We start from the raw sequence: 18,252 nt of genomic DNA, 5'->3' as shown, positions 1-18,252 counted from the left end.
CCAAGTGCTAGAGGTCCTCCACCAATTAAATGTCAACAACACAATGAGCACAAAACAATAGAATAGAATCATGCTAACTGGCCTCAAAGGAAAACATAAACTCTCTTGTTTAATTTTTATTCATCTAATTTCCTATGTAAACTCATCCCTGAAATGAAACTGAGAGTTACATCCTCAACAAGAAGATGTTATTTAATTACATTTGATCCAAATGTAGCATTGCAAAGTAAAAAAGTAGAGTGCCATTTTTCTTTGGCTTATTATTCACTCAACCATGTCTACCACATGATCTCAAGTCTAAACAGAAGAACCTGAGAGTAGAAACTACTACAGAAAATTCAGTAAGACCAAGACCAAATGGCTTGATCTTCCTCAGGAATTCCAAAATGACATGAACTATGAGGCCGGTCGGAGTAACCAACATCTTCAAGTTTGGGAAACATGTAATGAGGCAAAAGCGTCATGCTCAGGTTATCTCCTTCATCCTGAGACACATCAGAGTGATCAGGTTCAAACACATAAGAAGAGTCACCGGTCTCAAGGAGAGCAGAGTGCACTCCATCAGTGTAACGTGGGCTTTCTGATGAATCAAACATCTCACTCTTCGCTGAACTAATGTCTTCCCGTTTACAAGCTACGATGGACACTTTGGACCCTTCACCCTCAGAAGCTGAATCAATCATAGACTTCTGCACCGGCTCCTGAAAATATCCCTTGGTTTCAGCCTTTCCAAAGTTCTCCTTCTCCATTTTTTCTCTCCCAAGCACCTTCTCAGTGAGCTTTGCTACCTAAATAGAAAGACCACAATCACAAACATGGTCATGAATCATAAAATGGGGTCTAAGTTAACATACAAATTGGTAGAAGGACAAAATTATTTATAAATTGACAACTTGGTATGGTAAATCTCTGCATTTGGGACAATGAGTCAATGAACCAGCTATGAAATTCTAACCAACACACGTACATTGCTAGTTCAAAACAATTTCCCCACAAACTTACATGCAGATTGCAAATTGGAAGACACACACACTTTACCAAATCAACAATTTAACACAAGTTACTACTTTCAAGAGCTAAATTGTATGTTCATCAACTGAACTCACCTCAGCTTTGAGTTTATCCTTTTCCCTGAGAAGATCATCATAGTTGGTCTTGAGATCATCATAGCAAGCCTGCAGGGAATCATAATCCTTCTCCATCTGCTTGGTCTTCCAACGCGCCCGGCGGTTCTGAAACCAAATCGCCACCTGCCGCGGCTGCAACCCGAGTTCTTTAGCTAGCCGAATCTTTCTCTCGGGTTCGAGCTTATTCTCCTCATCAAAGCTCTTCTCAAGAAACTGCACTTGCTCAACGGAAAGCCTGCGTTTTTTCTCAGGCTGATGAAAGTACTCGTCCGTGTCCTCATCCCCATTATCATCATAAGGCAGGAAGAACGACTCGTTGCACCCTTTCCCCCCTTGAACATCTCCAAAGCTCACTATAGATCTTGAACCTGAACAAACAACGCCACCACAAAAAAAAATCATTACCTTTGTATAAAAAAATGACAATTTAGACTGCTTAAATCCTATTCCATCCACCCAGGTTTGTAAATTATTGTAGAGTGATTGGCAAACCCAATCACAACTTGGGTAAGTGCAAGTTATAGTTTTTATTCACTAATTTTTGTTCAGATTGCAAAAGAGATTATTTTTATCACTCAAACTAATGCGTAGGCTAGGACTGCTTGTGCTACAAGCCTTTATTGTAAGAGAGAAGAGATAAAAGGAAGGTACCGAAAAAAGGGGAAGAAGAAGAAGAGTGGAAAAGAGAATCGATAGACTGAGAGGCTGAAGGAGGTGTTTGGTTGGAAAGCAAAGTGGTTAAATTTGAAGCAGCGGAAAAGACAGTCCCACCCACCATGTTGGATCCTCAGAGGAAGAGCATTGAGGTGTGGTCAACGGTATTGAAATACGGGGATGAAGTAAAAGTGTAAAAATCTAAGGCTTGTGGCGGAAGAAGCTGGTGATGATGATGGCGGTGATGTGTGAGGTGTGGGAACAGCGACAGCATACACCCATGTGTGAGACTCTCAAAAGATGGGGAATTGAAAGACAAGAAAAACTGATAGTGGAAGAGATTGGAAGAGGAAAGGAGGTAGGAAGATACAGAGAGAGAATTTGGTCTGTTGGGGTTCCTGGAAGAGGAGGGAATGGTGGGTTTATATGAGGCACGTGGACGAAGACGGTGATGACGATGGTGGTGGTGGTGGTGAATGATGCTTTACGATGATGCCCTTGCGCTTTTACCCTTCTTCGCTTTGTTTGATCCTATTCATTTCGCACGTTTACCTTGCCTAATTAATTACTGTGCACATGGCAACTCATGTGGGAGATTCACACATCTTTTTAATGTTGTTTAGCTTTAGTTTTGTAAAATGATATTTCTTGCAGGGTAAATTTTTATTTTGTTCTATGATTTTAATCATTTTTAAATATATTTATTAAGTTAATTATATAATATATGAATAAGTTGTACTTCACCTATTAAATAATATATTAGATTAACGTAACTATTTTATTTCAACTATTTTGATATGATTACTAATAATATGAAATCTTTTAAATTTTTTATGTTTGGAGTATTATATTTTTTTCTATAAAATATAATTTTTATATAATAAATCTTTGGAAGTTGCAAATAATTAACATTTGATGTTATTTAATTGCAGCTAAATTATTTTGTATTGAAAATTGAAATTTTAAATTACAATTTAAATTAGTTATTTGAGTTAATAATATATATATATATATATAATATTATCAGTTAAGTTTCTGTTATTAAAATATAAAATGACAATTAATAATTAATATGATAAGAAGGTGGACATATTTAAAATAACAATTAAACATAACAAACTAGTTCAAATTGGAAAAAAACATTTCAAATCATTATAGTTATTTATTTGAGGTGAAAAGTATGAGATATATTGTTTCTTCGTAATGAATTTTTTAAATGTAATACATAGTTCAATAGTTATGAGGAAATGTAATTGAAAGTTTAGATTAATAATGTGTGAGAAGTTGATATGTCACATAAAATAGTAATATGTTATTTTTGGTTGACGAAAATGCAGTTAATAATTTTTTTTTTAGAAAAAATGCCTATTAGTAACTCTTTACTTCAAACTTTTCAAACTTTTCCATATGTATTTATAAAGTATCTTAAACATTTTTACATCTTATAATTAAAATTTCTTATTAAAATTTTGTAAATTTTGGCATTAGAATAAACAATTGAAGTTGAAAAATAATAATTTAAAAGCACTAGTAAGGTTCAAATTCTTCATATTATGGTAAGTTGTGTAGTTTTGTGTTTATTATGTATCTTCATTTAGATTTCTGTTTTGTTATTTTTATAGGTGATGATTGTGTTTTTCATATTCATGTTGTTCGAAATGTATGATCTAAGTTTTGACAACAAATTGAATGGTATGGATTGAACTTGCATATGAAGAAACATTTATCCATAAAAAATGACAATGTGTTTTTGATGTAGGATTCTACATGCATAAAAAATAATCTCATGTGGCATGATAATTTTATTGTCTGCTTGAACAATAACTTGTTAATGAGTAGTCACATATGTGCAACAATTTGGTATGCATGATTGGCTAATTATGCATGAATAGTATATTTGTTTGAATTGAGAATTAAGGGGATTGTCACATGTCAGACCTCCAAATAGAGGTATATGTCACATGTTGAACAAGCAAATTGAGGAGAATGACACATGTTGAACATGTGAATTGATGTGGGTGAGACATGTAGATTGATTTGAGTATCACATGTCTGACTTGTGGATTGAGGTGCGTGTCATATGTCTAACATGTGGATTGGAGTATCACGTGTCCAACATGCAAATTGAGGTAATTGCTACTTGTCTAACATGCAAATTGAGGTAATTGTTACTTGTCCAACATGCAAATTGAGGTAATTGTTACTTGTCCAACATGCAAATTGAGGTAATTACTACTTGTCTAACATGCAGATTGTGGTGATTGCCACTTGTTTAACATGAAAATTAATGTGAGTGTCACATGTTGAACATGTAGAATAAGGAGAGTGTCACATGTTTAACATTTGGATTAAAGCAATTATCACTTGTTTTGACATGTAGATTGAGGCAATTTTACTAGAATTAACACATTTATAAATTTCAAGCATGTGCACAAATAAATGTTTTATTATTTCCATTGTGATACATTAAAAGAATACAAGGTTAACATCTAATGTAATGTTATTAAATTATTATAACTTAAAGCTCCAAAGTTTGACATTTTGGGAAGTTATTTCATCCAACAAGTATACACGATTAATGTACGTGTCATAATCAAAGTGGGCATGTTGCATGTGGCAAACACATGTTAATAAGGTAGGTGATTTTTTTTTTTTTAACTTTCCATAATCGAACCACATTTACTTAATATAAAAAATAATTCCCAAATTGGTCACACATTTATTGCATCAATCATCCACTCCACAAAAATCATTTATTATTTCCATGATCAAATTAAAGTATTTTGTGAGTGTGTGTTTGTCTTTGATTAAGAAGTTTTTAAATTCTTTTTTGGTACTTTGGAATAAACATGACCAATATTAATAATTTTTTGTACCTTCTTTCATCTCTTAGTAAATAATTTGTTGAACCTAGTGTAAGTAGCGTTGGGTGTCATGTGTTCCTAATATCTTCTCTCATCTCATGTAAATTCTCACTTATTCCTTATAATAATGTTAACCTATTATGTTGTTTTTTTATTGATATTTCTTATTAGGTAGAAGTAGTAGTTGAATCAAGGATTACCCATTACATATTTTGTACACAAGGCGTACTTATTACATATTTTGTACGCAAGATGAAACAAGTGAAGTCATAAAATGGAACATATAATTTAAACATATAATGTGAAAAAGATTGTTGTTGTCCATATTTTGGAGTAATGCGTTTTTAAAATATTTCATAAAGTTTTGTTTAGTTTTGTCAAATGTAGTACACATGCACAAATTTGTCTTCAATCCAACCATTTCTCTCTTTTGCATACACATTATAGATGAAGTTATGACCGTTAGAAATTAATTAGGCACAAACCATGTTATGGTGTGATATATAAATATTAGTGGTCTCACATTCAACCACAACAAAGATGATAGAGAGTAACTCCTACTCATGTTAGCACAAAAGATAATTGTGCTATAGATGACTTAGAGGAGGAAGAAACACATTGATATTTCCTGTAGGTTGTTTATTTAGTAAGTTCCTCCTCTTCTAATGGCCATTGGTAGAGTGTATCTAGGAGGTTCAACAATGCACATCATTGTCATGAATGATGATTTCACTAAAGTGGTGGTTAGAGATGTTGGAGATGTAAGTGTTGCAATTCCAGTGCCCAGAACAGAGGTTAAACTAGTGAGAGAATCACTTGGAACATTCATTGCATGTCCTACACACCTGATTAAGGCAATTTCAAAAAATTATTAGATATTCTTCATTAATTTCTCTTAATGGTATTAAGATTGATATAGAATGTTTGTTATTATGTTTTGTAGAACCCGATGAGTAGAGAAAATGCCCCAAATTGGTGGTGATTTAAGCCTTGAGTCTCAGCCACAACTCCAACAAATTGTTTATCCAATTCAAGAGTTTGTTAGGGTTTAACATGATTTTTTTAGACATCTTGTGACATTGTGTCCTTCTTTGGAATGCCACAATGTTTGGTATTGACTATGGTAATATACCATTGTACGTAAACATGCATGATATCTTTCAAATCATCTAGGGTAATCAAACGTTGAACATTACACTCATTCAGCTATGGGTGGTTACATGTTAATTAAATAAAGTAATGTTTCGTTAGATCAACAATTTTTATTGATATTTATGTTAACAGTGAAGGTATGTAAATCAATTAATTATAAATTTGAGAAGTATTGGTATTTATGATTTTCTTGAACCGCAATTTATTCAAAAGTTTTGAAATAAAAAAATGAATGTCAAACCTACCTTGATGGATTCATGAATCCTAAAAGAAGATTTACATGATTTATTTTCTTAGATTTTAAAATTAAAAAGTTCTCTCATATTTTTTATTTATTTATTATAAGTTAAATGTTAAATTGAGTTAGTTAAGAATATGCATTTTAATATTTTTACATTTTTGAAAAAAAGAAATAAATGTGCTAATAAATTTGTTACCTGCAATAGTATAGAGGGTTAGAATTGGTGGGACTAGTTTCTAGATTGAACTATTTTAGAGATATATTTAATTTATGTACTTATATGATTTTGTTAACTGAGTTCAGTTTCATCTCCAGTATTTTCTGTTCCCATTTTTCATTTATGTAAGTAAGTGTTAGTTTCATTGAAATTGTAGTTTTGTATAATATATAACTCTATATACTTCTTTATTAAATAATTTTCATCAAATATATAATTTTATATTTAAATATAACATAAAAAAGTGTTTAAGTATTTTTTAAATAATTGTCTTACTCTAATAATCTTGTTACATTTAAACTAACGGTTCAATTCTCTCTCTCAAATAATATTTTCTCCTATCTCTTTCAAAAAAAATTGTATTGGGTTAGTGACATCATTCTAAATTAAATGCATTTCTAATCTAAATAAAATGCCAAACAAATTATGAGTTCACTTTTCGATTTAACGGGGTTTAATACTTAAATGCAAGAGTTTATCATAAATAACTAAGTATTTCACATAAATAATTATTGTTATTAAAGATATGGAATCGAAAATACACCATATTAGAAGAATGAGTCATTTTTAAATAAAAAAAGTAAACAATACATCTATTTAACATTAATTTTAATAATAGATTAACGATTACTCAGTTTTTAAGTTGAATAAGTTTGTTCGTTATTATTATCTCATTCACTTGTTAAAAAATATCAATATATCTGCCAGCATAATATATATTAAAACTTATTAAATTTTACTTATCTTACATATGAATATGAATAAGTACCTCGCAATGCTGTTATTAAAAATCATAAAATATTTCTATTAATAATTAAATTACTTTTTCATTGCTGGTGAAATAAACTGATGTAATTTGAAAAGGTTGAAAGACTACAACGTATTTAGATAAAAAAAAATTTGCGTAAATTTAAAACAAAGTGAAAAACAAAAACTTTTTCACAAGTTAATCTTGTAAAAGTTGAAGAAGCCAATAACAATCTTATAAAAGTTCTTTAAATTTTTTTTAAAAAAAATATTTATACATTTATTTTTAACTAAAAAAGTCAATTCCATTATTTTTAATCGCTATTTTTAATTATTAATATATTTTAACTAAAAAAGTTGTTTTTTAATTATTATTACAATATTTTTTACAGCACAACAGACTACCAATTCTAAAACTAGAAAGGCAGAAAAAAAAAGAACAAAATTCTAAAATTAATCAGCCTCTTGCAATCCGCCGAGCACGACGGAGCCAACGAAGAGCCCAACGGCGCCGACTCCGAGGGCGGCGGCGACGACGACCTGGACGGCGACGAGTGCGGCGGAGTCATCGGGGATAAGGACAATGGCGGCGATGGCAGCGACGAAGGCGGGGAGCGCGGCTGAAGCGAGGAGGGAGGGGGAGAAGCTGGCGGCGCGTTCGAGCAGGCTGAGCAGGCCGAGCTCCTCCGCCTTGGAAAAGACGCCGAACTTCTCGATGGAAGAGAGCGTGAAGCCCAACTCCTCCGCTTTGGAGAGTAAACCCGCTTTCTCGACGTTGCTCAACACCTTCCTCTTCTCCAGCTTCTTGAACACGTCCACCTCCACCTCCTCGCTCCCTTCGTAGAATAGCCCCGCCCCGAACCACTCTTTCTTCCATTTCTCATCGTACTTGTTCACCTAACTCAACAGCTTCTCAGTTTCCAATTCAATCCTTCAAATTCAACCTCAAACCAAACACACACAGTTACAAAGAGTTTTTACCTTTTTTGTGGGAGCCATGGCGAACACGGTTAGCGGCTTGGTGGCGCTGGGAGTGGGGAGAGAGCGATGGCGGCGGATTAGGGAAGAGAAGGAGCGGTTGGTGGTGGAGAGGCGTGGAAGAACTGAAGCGGAGGATGTTGCAGGAACCGCCATGGTTGTTGTCTCGGAACTAGTGCTTCTCTTCTGCTTGTTATCTCCACGAAACTGCCACGTGGGACGATGATGAAGAAAGAGAGAGATCCAGAGGACATTTCTGTCATAATAATAATAATAATAAATAAATAAATTAATTAATTAATAATATTTGTGGTGTTTTTTTTATGTGACGCGATCTAGACTGTGGATATCCACCAATCGTATTGGAATAGCTTTATCCTCTGATGGAAATTAATATTTTAAATTTTTTTCGGGAATAGTTATGTTCTTTTTCCCCTAATAATATACTGTGCTAATTATTTATCCTAATAACACGATTTAGTGTATATGTACAGAATTTGGTTTTTGAAAATTGTGAATTTTGCAGGTGGGAATTCCAACTAAAACTCTGTTCCATTAAATCAGATTATTGATTTATTTTTCCTTTTGCATTTCTTTTAAAAGAAAGTAAAAAGAATTTTTAATAAAAACTTAAAATAATTTAAATTATAGATAAGAGCATAAAGTAGTACAAATTAAATAAATATTAATTTGTGTTGTTGTAAAAATGTAGAAGGTGGAATCTAAATTATTATTATTTTAATAATTATGTATATGATTATAATTAATTTTTTAAATGATGAAAAAAATACTAAAAAATTAATTATAATTAATTTGAAATAAATAGTAAAAAATTAATATTATGTTATAAATTTGGTGATAAAAAAAATATTAATAATAAATATAGCGAGAAAAATAAATTTTAAAATTGTAAAAATAAGTCAATTAAAAAACTGAACCTGTTTAACTAGAACTTATTTTATATATTTATCGCAGTATAATAATAAATTTATGTAATAACATTTCAAAAAATTTATCTAAAGTATATATTTAAATTATATTTACTAAAAAAATATTATAATATTTAGGTAAGGGTAATTGAAATGTCATTTATCTTAAAGTTAAAGGTGTATGGAAAGAAATATAAATCTGGAAGAATATAAATATAATTGAAATGAAAATGATAGTCCAATGTTAAGTTTGTTATGCGATATTGGTTGATATAGGTATTTTCATTTGTTATGTGATGTTGGTTGCTATTGTCATGCAAGTTATATATAATTTTATTATGGGTTGCTATAAGTAAGTCTTTGGTTTAGTTAAATAATTGAATGTTGTTTATGATTTTTCAAGTTGTATGTTTGGGTAAGGAAGTTGAGTCATTTTTCAACAATTAATTATTTGTGTGACATTAATGACTATTTGGATTTGTATTACACGATTTTTTATTAACAACTAGAATCGGACATTATAGTTGGTTTATGTGACTTGTTTAAAGTTTATGTATTGTAATACTTTTATTATGCTGTGAAATAATTTATTGAAGGACGAATTCTGTTGGATTGTAATTGTTTTAGGTTGTCCAAAATCTTTAAGAATTAAAACTAAAATAGAATCTCTAAAAAAATTCGCTCAAATGTTCCTATATATAATTTGATCTGCTGCTTTATTCTCTTAACATGGAAAACTGTATTATTATGAGTATATAGTTGTTGCTAGTTGAATCAAATGAGAATGCAAAATGGGATATAATTAATGAAGTTCGGATACGTCTCTTAAATTTGTGTGTCTGTACGACATTTGTATAAGACGTAACAGTCAAGTGTTCAATCTAAAAAAATATTTGTTGGGTCTCTCATAATTTAAATACGGTTCTAACATAATTTTAAAAATGACAAATACATCGATTTTCTAAAACCTCAAATCTATTATATAAGTTTTTATTATGATTATAAAAATAAGGAACAGATCATTTTGACCCTATCACAGGAAACATCTTTCTACCACACAAAAAAACTTAGTCATATAAATCTTGATTGTCAATTTATATAATTAATAATAAATAATATATAAATTTGTATCCATGCGCGTACTACATCTTAAAAATTATGTTAAAGTGTTCAGTGTGTATGTGTCAGTGTTTGGATACGGTATGGATTGTGCTACATATCAAATTGGTATGATAAACGAGTATTCAAAATAACCTTTCAAGTAATCATGATTTGACTTAATCTTGTGTGAATTATGCTTTAGTTAAACAGCCAAACTGGATACGGTATGGAGTCTTAACTTATTTGGATTCAAATGATTATTTATGTACCACACTCTCTGCTATCTGTTCATTGCTGTTTTTGTTTTCTTTTAATGACAAGAGGATTAACCTGGGCGATCAGTTGGTCATGGATTTGAATCTGAAAACAACATCTTTGTATATTGGAGGATATATGACTGCGTATAATTACCCCCACATACCTTTATGAACTAGTCAATGTATATGTACCTGGTACAACTTCATACAACTGCAAGAGATGTCCTTGACATGATCCTTGTCACTAGTATTTTGACACTTAGAAAGAACTTGGTGCTTCCCCCAAGTCTTCAGCTGCTTTCATTTCCCTTGGACCTAGTTCTGTTAGTGATTATAGCTACCCATATTCATTAATGGACATTTTATGGGTTATAATCAGTAGTTTCTACTGCACCTAGCTCTTGTATAAGCCATGTGAGTATGATGAATGCTGCTATTTATATGAATGTGTGGTTGTCTTTCAGAGCATAGTGTGTTCAGTGGTATTTTTTAAATTGACAATCAATTTGCCACTACCACTGTTAATAGGAGTATTCTAAAATGTGAATGATGCAGAACCAAGTTCATATTATCATTGCAGATACAATTTTGATTAGCAGGAAATTAAATTTTGACCTTTCAACTAACTCATTAGAGCTCTTCATGCTGATTGTTACATGAAGTATTGTTGACATATTTTTCCTGCAGGGAATAGTATGGTTTAGATGCTTTTACATGTAAATGATTATTATTTACAAAAGTAAATATAACCCTACTTCTCTCTATGAACAATTAGTTCTCCAAAACCAAATAAAGCATAGAAATATATGTTGCTACTACCACTTCATCTTATCTTGATCAGCAAAGGCAGAAATTAATTCTTGCAAAATGCATTTTGTTTTATAGAGAGTTACCTACATAAGAAACAGAAGTCAATTTGAATTTTACTGGTACAAATCTTTGATAAATAGATGTCTAAATATTTCTAGCACTAGTTATTCATGAACTGTGTATGACTTCTTTTCAGTCCTCAAAAACATTACTCTCAGAACACTGAACAAGGATATGATACCGTTCTCCAATGTTGAACAAAATGAACGGGGCAAAACAAAATATCCATGCAGTTTACATCTTTTGGAAGTCTTCATGACATCTCATTGTCTGTTTCTACATGAAGAGCTTTTCTTGTTGAAATTATTTCATAGCCATGAAGACTCCAACCTTGGGAAACTTTTCTTTATCTTTCTCATTCAAATTGACCTCTCCTGCCACAGTTATGGAAAACTTCCTCCCTAACTTCTGTTGAATAAGAGCGCCTACCCTGCCACTACTGCTTAGTCGAGCCTTTAACAGCGTCCAAGGAAACAATGCATGCTGAGCACCAACTGTTACACCAATAGTCTCATCATCTGCAAGGTCATACTTCACCTCTGCTGCAATTGCAGTCTTGGACAGGGGATTCACTTCAAAATAACAGCAACCTTTCAAAGTTTGAAAATAGTCATGCCTGCATAATTAACATGCGCCAAACTTCAGCATGCACAGTCATTTGGTCTAAAGAAAGAAACATAAGAATACCGAGGACAAAAACATTAACCGTGCTTAACTTAGATGTGGACCTGCACATTGCAAAGGTATCTTAAAATCTTCGTCAGTATATTTTTTTGTATTCCCTATAATTGAATAAGTTGGACAGATTTTATTTTTATTGTTTTGGAGATGATGGAATACCAAGTTTGTGGTGCTCATCTAAATATATGTAGTGCATACATGCACCTAAAGTAAAGATTGTAAGTGTTGCTCTTTATTTACCTTGCCAAAAACAAAAGTTTGCAACATGGATAGTTGAAGTTTGGGCTAACTTTTAACTTCTATAATTTAATATACTCTTGAGCTAGAGTACTGATCACAAATTTGATGTTAGTGTAGATTTTCTGACAAATTTAGCCTCTATTAAAGGATACTCACAAGGTCACGGAAGCAACAAGGTAGGGACTGTTCAGGCTCAACCCAGCATTCAGATTGTTAGTTGTCCTTGTTCCTCCTCCTGATAGGTCATAGGCAAGATTAGCTCCCAGGTTGAGAATTCTGGTTCCTATAAGACCAGAGAGGTTTGCTACAGGGTTATATCCTTTTTCTGCCTCTCCCAATAATCCAATGCTTGCACTAAACCCACTGAATCTACTCAAGTGTCGAAGTTCCAACTGTAATCGAAAGTTTTGATCCCAGAAGTAGTTAGATGCAATGAAAAATCAAGACTCAATTATTGAAGATGAAACTATTTAGACCAGTAAACTGCAGTTGTACCTTCCCAGAGCCAGGTATGTTACATGCGAAAATGCCCTTTAGTCCATGCAAAAGTTCTTCTACTCCAACAGATACACCATCAAAGGAAGTATAGTCAGATATGCAATTCCATAATTTTTTTAGGGTTGAGATATTTGCATTTATATTATGATGTAAATGTACATCTTTGAGGACTAACTGGTTCCTTCTATTTGTATGCTCAAATAGCATACCAAACTGGGTCTACAGGACTTTTGCATACTAACCCAATTAACATTGACAAATTTCTCTTCTTCACAGAATTATTATTTTGGAGTGAAGTTATGTAGTTGTCTTAAATATGCAACTTTGTGCAGTAGTACAAAAAAAAGAGTCTCATTGACCAATGTGTGAGTTCCCTAATTCCACCTAATGGAAAAAGAACATAATGAAGCCTTGAGTAGACTATAAGTGCATAAAAAGAAGATAAAAAAGGAGAGAAGAGGGTTTGAGGTGATAGATTACCTTCACAGGAGAGATCTAAATTCCAATCGAAGAATCTGTAGTTAAAGTGAATTGGTGGTTGTTGACAATAGTCCTTATGAAGAACATCTAACATCAGTGCAGAGGAGATGTTAATGAAAGATTAAAATGGAAACAGAAAGAAAAATAATAAGCAGAAAAGAAAATTGTAAAACCTCTGGCCTTCTTTCCAATATCAAAATATAAGCCCGGACCCTGGTTCATTTTGCCATGAAGAGTGATTACAAGTATTATACTTGTTTATTGGGAAGGAAAGGTATGAAGAGTACGCTTGGTTCTGCATCAAGCGATGCTTCCTCGTGCGAGAGAGGACAAACATTTGAACACCAAAAAGCGAAATTTCCATCAATCAAATTGCAACTATCGTTTACAACTCAAGAAGGGATCAAATCAAGTTGAGTTATATTTTCATAGTACTACACCAGTACCTTTCAATGTCCACTTCTCAAATCAACATTTTGCAATCAAGTTAAATCATTGTTGCTTCACTCTTAATCTGACTTCACTTATTAGAGATTTGGTACATTTTTGGAAACATTTACTTAACCCAAAATCATTATTCAAGTTCCGTTCCTTCCGTTGCATTCAAAATGGTTTTCAAATTAAACCATGATATATTAACAATTTATTTTTATCATTATTTTAATTATTTTTCATATTATTTAATTACAAATTTTTTTTTTAAAACTCTCACAGTAGAAAGTTTTATACAACTTCCGGGTTGTTGTCATACTATAATTTTTCTTTCAAATTTCAATTTCTCCGACATGAGCTTTCATTTGTTGAGTGTAAGGTAAAAAAATGTGGAAATTCTGTGAGGGGCAAATTTCATTAACCTAGGAGCAACTTTTGTCCATGTCCCCACCAGCGCTGTTCAATATTTTAGGATATTTTGTTTCAAATTTTCGTTGGACTACTATTCTAGTTAGAACTTTTGCCACACAAACTTTATCAAATTTACCTTGTGCTAAAACTGGAAGTAAGGAATAAATAAGTATATATTCGAGTGTTTCAATAATAAAAACTAACATTAGCATCTAACATTCTGTTTATTCAAAAACATTTCATACGAAGATAAATATCAGAAAAATAAAAATATTGTAGCAGAATAAAAGTGGTATAAAGAATACCACAACTACAAATTTAAAGAAAAACACTATAAACAAAAGAATTTAAGCCAATAAGTAGGAAAAAAAAAGGAACAACAGAAGCCTAAAGGAAAAGACAACATAGAAAGGTGAAAGAACATGACTACAAAATAAAGGCGACTAGTAGTACAAACATCCCATATGAACAAAATGATAAAAATTTGATAGACTCTTCACATTTGCAATTAAATGTAGCTTCTTATTGATAGGTAAAAATTCCTTTTTCACAGGTGTTTATATTTGGTGTTTTTTGCCATCTCTTAGTATTGGGAGGTTCGTCTCATTTTTCTCCTCCAAATACATTAAATCATATTTTCTTAGCTTCTTATTCTTCAATAAAGCACGTTTTCGGATTAACTTGCCAACCATTAAATGGTTGGTTGAAGGATTTATCTTTAAATTTTATCCAAAATTAAATTGAGAAACAAATACTTTGCAGCACCTTATGAACACCTCATCTATGAAAACAACATTGTTTCTCTTGATCCAAATACTCCACATTGTTGTACACCAAAGCGTATATCAGTTTCCTTTCAGCAGTCTAAAGCCCATTCCTAATCCGTGCTGCCAAAAGTGGTCAACATGAGGGATGGAATCAAGCCAAGTTTCCTAGAAGAATAAGTGAGGTGGTTTTGATGATGATGTTGATAAAGATGGTGCTAAAGATATATTGATTGTTAAGATTTTGACATTCCTAACATTGAGGTGGTCAAGAAGAAGATATTACCTATCATTGGCACCAGATGAAATGATTTTAAGACTTTCTTAACACGAGAGTATATGACACTCCTTGTGTGAAGTACCATATTGGTGACAAGGACCATATGCAGTTTCGTGCCATTCGATTATAACTCTTGGCATATTAGACTCTGTCTCGTTCTCTTCAAGAGATTCAAGGAACACCTTGTACAGTTCTTGAGATTGTTTGAGTGAGCAGTAAAGAGAGTTGTGTTGTTGCTATCCCTTAATGGATTATACTCACATTGATGTACTAAACCAGTGTAAGTTATATGTTGAAGATAACCCCCACATCTAGTGGCAATTGGTCAACAAATAGAAATACGATTAACCATTCATTGTGTTCCTCTGCTATTCAAATGGGCATGGGTAGTGGTTGATGAAGTTGAAGATGTTGCTACTCTAATACCTTTGTCCAATACAAATGTTCAATGGATGAGGGAGACTTTAGACACATTTTTGGCTTGACCTAGACATTTGATCTTGCCAATCTTAGTACTAGCACAATATTACATTGTGTTATCTTTTTTTAGTTTTTTTATTATAATTTCTTTCAATGTTGAACTAACACTTTGCCTTTTGTTTAGGATTTTGTCCGTCGTGATAAACAAGTTATGAGAGAATGTTATTGATGACGATCACATTCCAGAAGCTAAGGATGATCTCATATCTCAGCTTTGGACCATATTACCTAGGTTGAGAGGGAAATCCTTGCAGATATAGTAAGAAAACAAAGTATTTAGTGTTAATACTATTGTTGTTTCTCTCTATATTTCCTTACTAGAAGCATTGGAGGTAGTTGGGGAACCTCCATATGTTAAACATTTCAATGATACAATTACGAGCCATGTGAATTATCATATTATCTTGTCTATGTTTTTCATATTATAATAATTACATTTAACCTATAATTCATTATGTTGGGTACATTGACAAATTGAGTGTGAAGTCATATCAAGACTTTACTGTTGGGTTGTCAACACATAAATGTAAATTCTAAGCTTCTATATGTTGGTTTGAAAATAATAGGTTGATGACAGTTAAGTGTGTGATGAGTTGAAGATTTACATCATAGAGGTTCACATATAGTTTTTGGAAAATGTTACTTTGACAATTGCAAATTTGAAGACACAAATTTACAACTACGATTCGACCAATACAATTTCAAAATGGAAAATGATAGTTTGACAACTGTTAGAGTTGTATACAACCCTTGATGTGATAGATTTAGAAATAATATATATAGTAAAGAGTAAATTTGTAATTAAATAATATGAAAAATATTAAAATAATAGTATTGAGAGTTGTAATGCGGTTGTATAAAAAATTGGAGTTGTCAATATATCATTGCCCTTTAAAAAAAAAATTATTTCAGTAAAAAAAAAAATTAGATGTAATCTGGTTCATGGTTGTTAACATATCATCTCTCATAGTTTTTTTTTATATATTTTCTTTTTTTTGATATTTTTAGTACTTTTTAATTATTCAAACAAAATGGGTCACTACAAGAAAACAGTCATTTCGCGAGGGACAAAAACGAACGAAAAAGTTAAAATACGAACGCTTATGCGTCGGATTATCGTCCGTTCCAGCTCCGACGAAAAAAGCGTGGAAGCAAAATGAAAGTAGCGTGGGCCAGAAAGGTGGACGCATCTTGCGTGGGCCAAGCCCACACAAAACAGACGTAAAACGCAGAATCTGGGTGGACGCAAAACGGACGCATATGTGGCGGCTTATGCGTGGGCTAAACCGACGCATAATTTAAATTTCGCTTATGCGTCGGCTAGGCCCACACAAAATTGTATCAAATTTTGCGTGGGCTAGGCCCACGCAAAAGCGGAAGCATATTTAAAAAAAAAATCTAGCGTGGGCCATGGCTGACACATAAAGGGAAGAAAAAAAAACAATTTAATTTCTTTTATAGCCAATTTACCTATAAATAGGTAGGATACCTGTAAAGAATAAATAATAACCAAATCACATCCAGACAAATTACTATCATTCACAATACATCCACAAACACATCTAAAATACAAAAGTAATACAAATAGTTAAACAAAATCTTTGATCAATTCAAATATTCAAAATGATACGAATACTAAAAAAAAAGATTAGAATTAAAATTGTACTTTACAAATTTAACTAAAAGTACCAAAATGAATCCCATAGTGATGTGATAAACCTGTAAAAAAATATAAACAATATAAATAAATAAATGAAATAATTAAAATACTTAATATATAATAAAAATGTGAAATAGTTAAACTTACAATATAGGATACACTTTAAGGAACAGGTTGATCATCTTGCTCTGGATCATATTGATGATCGAATTGTGTTGTGTTATTGGATGCAGCTTTGTCACGTTCCATTGAGATAATTTTATCTTTTATAACCTTCCGCTCATCCTCTAAGTGTGAATACTTCTGACTCCACATACTAAGTTCAACACGAATCATTTCATTTTCAACCACATGCCCAGATTGTGAAGTGCCAGAAGCAGAGGCTTGAGTGAGAGAAGAAACTCCTTTGCGTAAGTTAGCAGCCAAGTCTGCCGTACCATAGACCCGACCTCTACTCTTTCCTCCGACAGCTTCCTTCCATGTTTGAAGCTTAGTTGCAGGATCAAGTTGGTGGACATCAGTGTTAGAGTCTTGAGAACTATTTGCTTGAAGGACCTTCAAGCGCTCATGATAGTTTTCCTACGCAGATAATTATGAAATAAAAATATTAGAAAATTAAAATATAATATATAAAAAAAGTTAAGAGAATAATTAAGTTAAAAGAGAAGTGAAGACAAAAAGTTTTTCGTAGAATAATTAAGTTTCATTGACGGGATTCGTTTAATAATTTTATCCAGTGGCTTAAGAAAACAATTATTTACAACAATTCTTCAGTACAACAAAAGTGGATGAATCCAAAATCGGAAAGACCAAATTTAGCATTGTTAAGAAATTGCGAGTGACCCACGAGCTCGTATAAACGCGACAACACAACATACATAGTGCAGAGGCATAAACTCAAACTCAAAACACAACTCACCACGGAGGTAGACCTGGACCGGAAGCGGAGCTGGAGGCGAAGGGAGAGCATGACGGGGAGGAAGCTCGACGCGGATGAAGAGCTCGCACGGAGGAAGCTGGAAGTAGAGGAAGCTCGCGCGGAGGGAACTGAAATTGGAAAGCTCGCGCGGAGAGGGAATTTAGAAAATTAGGTTTTCGGATTTGGGGGTGTTGGAAAACCGGAAACAAAAAATTTATATATAGTCCAGTATGCGTCGGCCACATCCGACACATACTTTAAAATTTTTAT

At 32.5% G+C, this 18,252-nt stretch overlaps 3 protein-coding genes across 5 annotated transcripts; all 3 read right to left on the bottom strand.

The window, feature by feature from the left end:
- Positions 1–89: 89 nt before the first annotated feature.
- Positions 90–2,274, bottom strand: LOC137820911 (uncharacterized). 2 transcript variants are annotated; one of them, XM_068625242.2, is made up of 3 exons: positions 1,779–2,274; positions 1,107–1,495; positions 90–788 (listed from the first exon to the last, which is right to left on the bottom strand). In XM_068625242.2, exons 1-3 carry the CDS (start codon positions 1,903–1,905, stop codon positions 339–341), a joined length of 966 nt encoding a protein of 321 aa, XP_068481343.1. In that variant the 5' UTR covers positions 1,906–2,274; the 3' UTR covers positions 90–338. The 2 variants fall into 2 exon arrangements, with proteins under 2 accessions (XP_068481343.1, XP_090151586.1); XM_090295460.1 differs by having other exon boundaries at positions 1,903–2,237.
- Positions 2,275–7,344: 5,070 nt separating this feature from the next.
- LOC137820891 (transmembrane protein, putative (DUF1118)) lies at positions 7,345–8,237 on the bottom strand. The gene is made up of 2 exons (XM_068625202.2): positions 7,984–8,237; positions 7,345–7,899 (listed from the first exon to the last, which is right to left on the bottom strand). The coding sequence occupies exons 1-2, from the start codon at positions 8,134–8,136 to the stop codon at positions 7,456–7,458; spliced, it is 597 nt and encodes a 198-aa protein (XP_068481303.1). The 5' UTR covers positions 8,137–8,237; the 3' UTR covers positions 7,345–7,455.
- A 2,883-nt stretch (positions 8,238–11,120) lies between these two features.
- On the bottom strand, positions 11,121–13,352 carry LOC137822952 (mitochondrial outer membrane protein porin 1). Of its 2 annotated transcripts, none has more exons than XM_068627987.2 (5): positions 13,210–13,352; positions 13,037–13,123; positions 12,554–12,612; positions 12,215–12,450; positions 11,121–11,753 (listed from the first exon to the last, which is right to left on the bottom strand). In XM_068627987.2, exons 1-5 carry the CDS (start codon positions 13,256–13,258, stop codon positions 11,441–11,443), a joined length of 744 nt encoding a protein of 247 aa, XP_068484088.1. In that variant the 5' UTR covers positions 13,259–13,352; the 3' UTR covers positions 11,121–11,440. The 2 variants fall into 2 exon arrangements, with proteins under 2 accessions (XP_068484088.1, XP_090150812.1); XM_090294686.1 differs by having other exon boundaries at positions 11,735–11,800.
- Between the last annotated feature and the right edge of the window lie 4,900 nt (positions 13,353–18,252).

This window comes from Phaseolus vulgaris, chromosome 9, assembly GCF_051622355.1.
Source record: "Phaseolus vulgaris cultivar YP4 chromosome 9, ASM5162235v1, whole genome shotgun sequence".
NCBI lineage: Eukaryota > Viridiplantae > Streptophyta > Magnoliopsida > Fabales > Fabaceae > Phaseolus > Phaseolus vulgaris.
Note: the sequence above shows the minus strand (reverse complement) of the source record. Positions and strands in the feature narration are given on the sequence as shown.